The 8,133-nt window shown below is 59.4% G+C and overlaps 1 protein-coding gene across 1 annotated transcript in view; it reads left to right on the forward strand.

Moving 5' to 3' along the window:
* Positions 1 to 3,082: 3,082 nt before the first annotated feature.
* Positions 3,083 to 8,133, forward strand: part of Ccdc33 (coiled-coil domain containing 33) — a 45,946-nt gene continuing 40,895 nt past the window's right edge. Inside the window, 1 exon segment of the mRNA XM_048369070.1 lies at positions 3,083 to 3,172. Within this exon segment, the coding sequence (XP_048225027.1) occupies positions 3,083 to 3,172 (90 nt within the window).

The raw sequence follows: 8,133 nt of genomic DNA on the forward strand, positions 1-8,133 counted from the left end.
GGGGCCGGGCGACGGTGCCCCGACGGCCCCCGACCGTCCCCGGCGGGGCTGAGAAGCACAGAGCCCCGGCCCAGAGCCAGCGCCGGCCAGGCTCCACCGAGGCTCACCCCCTGCCCCCCACCCCTGCTGGCTCCCGCCGGGCTCCCCTCCCTCCCGGAACCCACCTTGGCCCTCTGGGTGCCTTTCAGCCCCGAGCTCTGATTTTCTGATTTTCGTTGTTTTCAAGGACGGCGACATTTGGGTCTGGTGCTAACCCCCCCCCCCGCTCCCCACCGTGCGGGAATGGGGTGTCCCTGTCGCCACAGGGGAGAGGGGCCCCTTCCCTCCCTCCCCCTCCCCTCCCCTCGCCCTCCCCTGGGGAAGGAAGGGCACTGCCCAGCCCGGGTCCCTGAATTGCAGTGCCCCGAGATCTGGTGCACAGGAGGCTGGTTACCCCCCGGGGAGCCCCCCAACACCGGGTGGCGCCCCCCCCCGCCCCCGCCCCAGAGAGCAGCGTAGCCCTAGCCCCGAGTGGTCCTGGTCCTTAGGCGTCTGTGTCACGTGCAGTGTGGGGGGGAGGGGAGGGAGGGGGTGGGGGTGGGGAGGGGGGCCTTGGGGTACGGTTTCTCTTCTCAGCAGCGGGGTGGGGGTGCGGGGCTCCGGCTGAGCGGCACAAGCTTTTCTAAGCTTTTCTAAGCTTCTGTGTGTGGACAGTGAATAAACCACGGTTTTGATGTAGGCCTGTCGACCCGCGTTCTTTGTGGAGGGGGGAGAAGGGGGGGCAGAGGACCCGAGGAGGAAACCGAGAGGGAGGGGCCCGGCCTGGCACTCAAGGGGCCTTTGTGTGGCGGGTGTGTTTTCTCGGGCACGGGGCTCGAACTCAGGGCCCGGGCGCCATCCCTGCGCTCTTTAGCTCAGGGCTGCCGCTCTGCCACCCGGAGCCGCGGCGCCACTTCTGGTTTTCGGGTTCCTGGGAGAGAAGAGTCTCCCCGACTTTCCCGCCCAGGCTGGCTTCCGACTGAGACCCTCGGATCTCCGCCTGGGGGGGGGCTGGGGCTGGGGAGGGAGGGGCGGGCGTCGGCAGGCCCTGAGCCCCCCTCCAGCCCGTGTGCAGGCAGGGCTGCCTGTGAGTTTGTGTGAGCACTGCCCCCCCCCACCCCCGGGCTGGGGTCACAGAGCCAAGGCTGCTGTCAGAAAGAGTGGGCGCTGGCAGGATCCCCTGAGCCGGGGGGGGGGGACGGGGGGGGGAGGGGGGCAGGCGGCGCCCCGAGTCAGGCTGAGAGGAAGCGCACAGATATAACAGACCCAGAAATAGAGAGCAGGTGGGGCGGGCGGGCGAGGGAGGGCGAGGTCCGAGGCTCAGCTCCGAACCCCGCCCTCCAGCCGCCCCGGGGGCTCCGGCTGTCACCCCGCCACCGCCGGCCATGGCCCAGACCCGACGGCCGAGGGTCAACGCCAGCCCAGGACAGCGAAGGCGGGACTGGAGGTGCGGCTGGGGCGGTGGAGCCCAGCCTGGAGCACGCACACAGGCAAGCACCGAGGGCCTGCATCCCAGTGCTCTCTTCCTCCTCCTCCCCCTCCCCCTCCTCCCCCTTTCTCCCCCTTCCTCCCCCCTCCCCCTCCTCCCTCTCCTCTTCCTCCCCCTCCTCCTCCCCTCCTCCCTCTCCTCCTCCCCCTCCTCCTCCCCTCCTCCCTCTCCTCCTCCCTCGCCTCCCCCTCCCCCTCCCCTCCTCCCTCTCCCCTTCTCCTTCCCCTCCTCTCCTCCCCCTCCTTCCTCTCCTCCTCCCCCTTCTCCCTCTCCTCTTCCTCCCCCTCCTCCTCCCCTCCTCCCTCTCCTCCTCCCCCTCCTCCTCCCCTCCTCCCTCTCCTCCTCCCTCTTCCTCCCCCTCCTCCTCCCCTCCTCCCTCTCCCCTTCTCCTTCCCCTCCTCTCCTCCCCCTCCTTCCTCTCCTCCTCCCCCTTCTCCCTCTCCTCTTCCTCCCCCTCCTCTTCCCTTCCTCCCCCTCCTCCTCCCCTCTTCCTCTCCTCCCCCTCCTCCTCCCTTCCTCCCTCTTCTCCCCTCCACCTTCCCCTCCTCCCCCTCCTTCCTCTCCTCCCCCCCTCCTCCCTCTCCTCCACCCCTCCTCCTCCCCCTCCTCCCTCTCCTCCCCTCCTCCCCCTCCTCCTCTTCTCCCCCTCCCCTCCTCCCCCTCCTCCTCCCGGTGGGCATCAGGTTTTTCCTCTCTGAGGTCCTGAACACCAAGCCCCCCAGGCTAGAGGCGCGATTCTCTCCTCACCCCAGGCCCAGAGGGGGCTGGGGGCTTGGGGGAGCCATCCCCCCCCCCACCCAGCCGTTGGGGAAGAGCGTGCTTTGTTCCACCGGCCAGCCAGCTCTCGGCCCAGGAATCCACGCGGGGGTTGACACCAGGGAGACCCACCCCAAGAGGCACCGCCCTCCCTCCCTCCCTTCCTTCCTTTTTGTGCAGGTCCTGGGACTTGAACTCAGGGCCCAGCGGCTCTTTCACTCACAACTGACACTCTGCCACAGTGCCACTTGTGTGGGGGGGGTGTTGTCTGGTGGTTCATTGGAAATGGGAGTCTCGTGGAGCGCGGGGTGGATTCCAGGCCCGGGTTCTCTCTCAGCCTTCTTCTGCAAGGCCGGCGCTCTGCCGCGTCAGCCACGGCCCCACGGCTGGCTTCATGGCGGCTCATTAGGGATGAGCGGCTCACACGGTCCCGGGCGGGGCTGACTGGGAACTGCGATGCCCAGACCTCAGCCTCCCGAGCGGCCAGGGTGACAGCTGTGAGCCACTGGCACCCCGCCCCTCCCTCCCTCCCTCCCTCCCTCCCTCCCTCCCTCCCTCCCTCCCTCCCTCCCTCCTTCCCAGCCCCCCTCTCTCCTTCTCTCTCTCCCTGCCTGAGCCACGGCTGCCCCCCCCCCCCCGCAGCTCTCGGGGAGACAATGGGGGGAGAGGGGGACATTGAGCTGAGGTTACAGAGTCCCCAGGCGAAGGGGAGGGCTCCGCGCCAGGACCCCAAATCACCACGCCCGACCCAATGAGGACTCCGCCTCTTCTGTCTGCAACCTGAAGGCACCGGGAGAGAAAACTGACAGAAGACCAGTAATGGAGCCGGCGGGGCGACTGCGGGGCGAAGGCGTCAATGCATTGATTGCCTTTGAAATACCACCTCACTCGGTGTTCACTGACAAGATGGTCCCCCCCCCCCCGTTAGGGCTCGGGGGGGGGCATCTGGAACAGTTTAATTATCAGATGTCTTACGACGTTAGCGTTTAGTTCAAAATGCAGCCGATGTTCCTAATAAGACGCGGCGCGGTGGGCTTGTTTTTTTTTAAAGCTACTCAAAGACCCTGTGCTGGGTAGAAGTCAACGAAGCCAGGCCTGGGCAGCTTCCACCTGGCCTCCTGGCTACTCAGAAGGCTGAGCTCCGAGGGCTGGGGTTCAAAGCCAGCCCCGGCAGGAAAGTCCATGAGACTTCCGGGGGGAAAATCCAGAAGTGGCGTCGCGACTCAAGTGGAAAACCTTGAGTCTTGAGCAAAAAAAACACACCCCAAGGTGCCCGGGTCCTGAGTTCAAGGTCTAGTAGTGGCACACACACACGCACACACACACGCACACACACGCACACACACACTGCTCCCCCCAATGATACTCGTTGTATATGATTTGTTTGGCTGTGTGAGTGTAAGTTGGTTAGCTGAATTTAAGTCCTCATGGAATAAGGAGTTTAAAAGCGCTTATATTTTTATCAACTGTTTATGGCTCAGACAGACCCCCATGTGTATTAGGAGTTAATTTGGTTTTGTCAAATTAGATGCATTTTCTCTTAGCAACAGGCCAGCTAACTGGTCTTTAAATTGAATCTAAAATAAAAGCCATTCCAGGCAGCTAAACATCGGAGAGAAAACTGCCAGGATCACAGGAATTAGCGCGGAGGAACTCGAGAAGAATCGATCTGCGTGGAGATGGGGGGAGATAATACAAGTGGAGAATGAAGGGCCGCCGTGGGCCTGGCGGCTCCCGCCTGTCACCCTAGCTACTCAGCAGACTGAGATCTGAAGATGGCTATTGGAAGCCAGCCAGTTAAAAAAAAAATAAATCTGAGAGCCATCTATTTCCAATTACCCCCCCATACCCCCCACCCCAGTGGAGTAGAGCTGTAACTCAAGGATAGCCTTGAGAAAGAAAAGCAAAGCTCAGGTACCGTGCCCAGGCCCTGAGTTTAAGCCCCAGCCCCAGCCCAAAAATAAATAAACAAGAATTAATGGTTAAGGGATGGGGATGTGGCCTAGTGGCAACAGTGCTTGCCTTGTATACATGAGGCCCTGGGTTCGATTCCCCAGCACCACATATACAGAAAATGGCCAGAAGTGGCGCTGTGGCTCAAGTGGCAGAGTGCTAGCCTTGAGCAAAAAGAAGCCAGGGACAGTGCTCAGGCCCTGAGTTCAAGCCCCATGACTGGCCCCCCCCCAAAAAAAAAAAAGAATTAATGGTTAAATGCATTTTAGGAAACATATCATATTAAAATTGATTCAATAGTCCCATGGTTGCTACCTCATATCAATATAAACAATAGTAGTCAGCATTTATTGAGTTCTTTGTTTTGTATTCCTTTTTTGCCAGTCCTGGGCCTTGGACTCGGGCCTGAGCACTGTCCCTGGCTTCTTTTTGCTCAAGGCTAACACTCTGCCACTTGAGCCACAGCGCCACTTCTGGCTTTTTCTATATATGTGCTGCTGGGGAATCAAACCCAGGGCTTCATGTATACGAGGCGAGCATTCTACCACCAGGCCACGTTCCCAGCCCCATTTATTGAGTTCTTATCGTATTCCCAGCACAGATTACAGACTTTATGTGCATTATTTTACTAGTTCTAATGACAATCCTGGGAGGTCAGAATGTTATTTCTCAAGACTTAAAGCAAATCAAGGGACAGAGTGGTCTGGTAACTTGCTGAAGGTCACCCACCACGGACCAGTGTAGGTCTTTCCGGATCACCGACTCCATTCACGATCACAGTACTCTTAACCATCAAGCCAAACCTCTGAATCCCTGTGCCAATCAGATTTTGTGAAGGAGTATGTACATATATAAATTATATATCATATATATATACATATATATAGTGTGTGTGTGTGTGTGTGTGCGCGCGTGCCAGTCCTGGGGTTTGAACTCCGGGCCTGAGCACTGTCCCTGGCTTCTTTTTGCTCAAGGCTAGCACTCCGCTAACTTGAGCCACAGTGTCACTTCTGGCTTTTTCTATCTATGTGGTGCTGAGGACTCGAACCCAGGGCTTCATGTATACGAGGCGAGCACTGTACCACTAAGCCATCTTCCCAATCCTTTGGTTGGAGATCAGAGTCTCAGACTTTCCTGCCCAGGCTGGCTTTGAACCCTGATCCTCAGATCTCAGCTTCCTGAGTAGCTAGGATGGACAGGCGTGAGCTACCAGCACCTAGCTGGAGTATTGTTACATTTGCTACTAATTATAGAGTTCATCTATTAAAAAAACAACATTCTCTTATTTACCCAAGTAGCCTTCTCTCCCCCGCCCCACCTTGGGCCCAACCTGGGATTATGAAAGTAATTCAGCTAAGGGCAGCGGCTCCCGCCTGTCATCCCAACTACACCGGAGGCCGAGACCCGAGGATTGGGGTTGGAAGCCGGCCCAGTAGGAAAGTCCATGAAACTTTTTTTTTTTTTTTGCCAATCTGGGCCTTGAACTCAGGGCCTGAGCACTGTCCCTGGCTTCTTTTTGCTCAAGGCTAGCACTCTAGCCCCAGCGCCCCTTCCGGCTTTCTTGCGGCGCGTGGGAGCTGAGAGTCTCACGAAGGGGCTGGGAGCACGGCTGGTGGTGGAGGGCCGGCCTTGCAGCCCTGAAGCCAGCGGGGTCCACGGGTGAAGGGCCCCCCCTGCCTGGGGATGGAGGATTGGGGGGGGTGGGGGGACGAGGGAGGGAGAGAGGTGGGGGGAGGAGAGATAAGCCCGGCTCCGGAGTTTACACCAATGACCGCCCTATTCCATCGTTCCATACAGAAAAGGATGGGCCCTTCTGGATATCCCGGGAGTACCCCCATAGTAACAGACCCCCCCCCCCACCCCGGGCCGAGTGTGGGTAAATAATAACGTTTGCTTTGTGGTTTCATTTTAAACATTTCATTGCCACAACAATGTATGGTTAGGCTCCTGGATTATTTGAACACACACTTTGCCCCGTGTGTGTGTGTGTGTGTGTGCGTGTGTGTGTGTGTGTGTGTGTGTGTGTTGTTCCCTGCCTCACAGACTTTCCTACTTGGGTCTGGATTTGACCCGCCACCCTCAGGACACCCCCCCTCCCCCGGCCCCCCAGCGGCTGGGCTTACAGGGTGAGGCTCTGCTCCAGGCTCCCTCCCACCTTCTGCGGTCTGTTTATCAGACAGGGGCCGGGGGCGTTCTGGAGACTTCTACTAAGCGTTTCTGCCGGAAGACCGTGTGGCCGTTTCCTCCCGGCTCAGCCTTGCAGTCGGGATGGTAAACGTATTTTTAGGTTAAAAAGAGAAGCCTCCGTCCTCTGGCCTTTGTTCTTCGAGAGACAAAGCCGCGTTGCCTCTCTTGGCGGAGGGGAAGCGGGAGCTGGAAAAGCAATCAGGGTCTCGGCGGGAGGGGAGCCGGGCTGGTGTGGAAAGCGCGGCTGTTAGAAGCAGCGGAAGGGTGAACCCCCGCCAGCTACCGCCCAACCCTCGCCAACAGCCCCCTCGACGGCCTGAGATCCCCGGACCCCAGCCTCCCGCCCAGCCGGGACTCCAGGCGGCAGCCACGCCGGGCTTGGCCTTGAACCTCGGGCAGGCTTGTCTCTCCTTCCCTCCGGCTCCTGAACCTGCGGCCCGGGCAGCAGTGCGAGCCCCGGGCCAGGGAGCCTGCGCCCTGCCTGCCCACCCCAGAAACTCCCTGCCAGGCCTCCCGGGTTCCCCGCCCGTCTGTCCTGGATGGCCGCCAGTCCTGGGCACTGCCACTGAGCTTTCTTAGTTCCAGGCTAGTCCTCTACCGCTTGAACCGCGCCTCCCCTTTGGCTGTTTTTTTGTTTTGCTGGTTCATCGGGAGGAAAGAGTCTCACCAACTTTCCTCCCCAGGCTGGCTTTGAACCCTGATCCTCAGATCTCAACTTCCTGAGCAGCTAGAATGACAGGCCCGGGCACCCAGCGACATTTACGCATCTTGAAGTATTCTTACTCTTACGGTCTGATTTTCTTACTTCCCCCCCCTCCCCCCGTTCTTTCATTAGGAAATTCCTTAACTCCACTTCGACTTGACTCCTCTTTCCCTATCATGTCAGGAAGCCAGGCCCAAGGCCAATCACCCACAATGGAAGCCCCTGCCCCCCCAACCCCCCTCCCTGGCTCTGGCTAGGATTTGGCTACAGGCCAGTGTTAGCTGTCCCCGTCTGCGGCGGCCGAGTCCAGAACCACGCTCTGCAAGCGCTCCCGCCCTGGACATGGAGCTGTGGATCAAGTGGCAGAGCCCTAGCCTTGAGCACAAAAGCCCAGGGACAGCGCCTAGGCCCTGAGTTCAAACCCCAAGCCCTACCAAAAAAAAAAGATGATGGTACAAGAAAATCTCACGAAGCCGGGCGCTGGTGGCCCACACCTGTTATCCCAGCTACTCAGGAGGCTGCAATCTGAGGTTCACGGTTCAAAGCCAGCCCGGGCAGGAGAGTTCATGAGCCTCTTTATCTCCAGGGAACCACCAGGAAACTGGAAGTGGCGAAACGGGAGGTGGCGCTGTGGCTCAAAATGGTAGAGCGCCAGCCTTGAGTGAGAAAGAGCTCCGGGACAGCGCCCAGGCCCCGAGTTCAAGCCCCGCGACCGACAAAAAAGAAAAAAGAAAAAGAAAACGCAGAGAGAGCTGTTTAAAGTCCTGGAGGGTCTGGGGGATGGGGAAAGGGTAGAACAATAGAGCGCTTCGTTCAGGCGACTAAAATATAATATATGCACATGCGAAATAACCTTTGTACAAATTAACGCGCACCAAGACTGTCAGGGAGGTAAGCTTGCTCCGCTGGAGGTGTCCCCCCCACCTTGGAGGGGGGCTAGGAGAGGGCAATGGGGAGGGAGGGCCGAGGAGGGGGTGGGTGAAATAGCAACCTGTTGAAGCTGTTTCTAAGGGGGGGAGGAAGGGAG

Source organism: Perognathus longimembris, chromosome 20 (genome assembly GCF_023159225.1).
Source record: "Perognathus longimembris pacificus isolate PPM17 chromosome 20, ASM2315922v1, whole genome shotgun sequence".
NCBI lineage: Eukaryota > Metazoa > Chordata > Mammalia > Rodentia > Heteromyidae > Perognathus > Perognathus longimembris.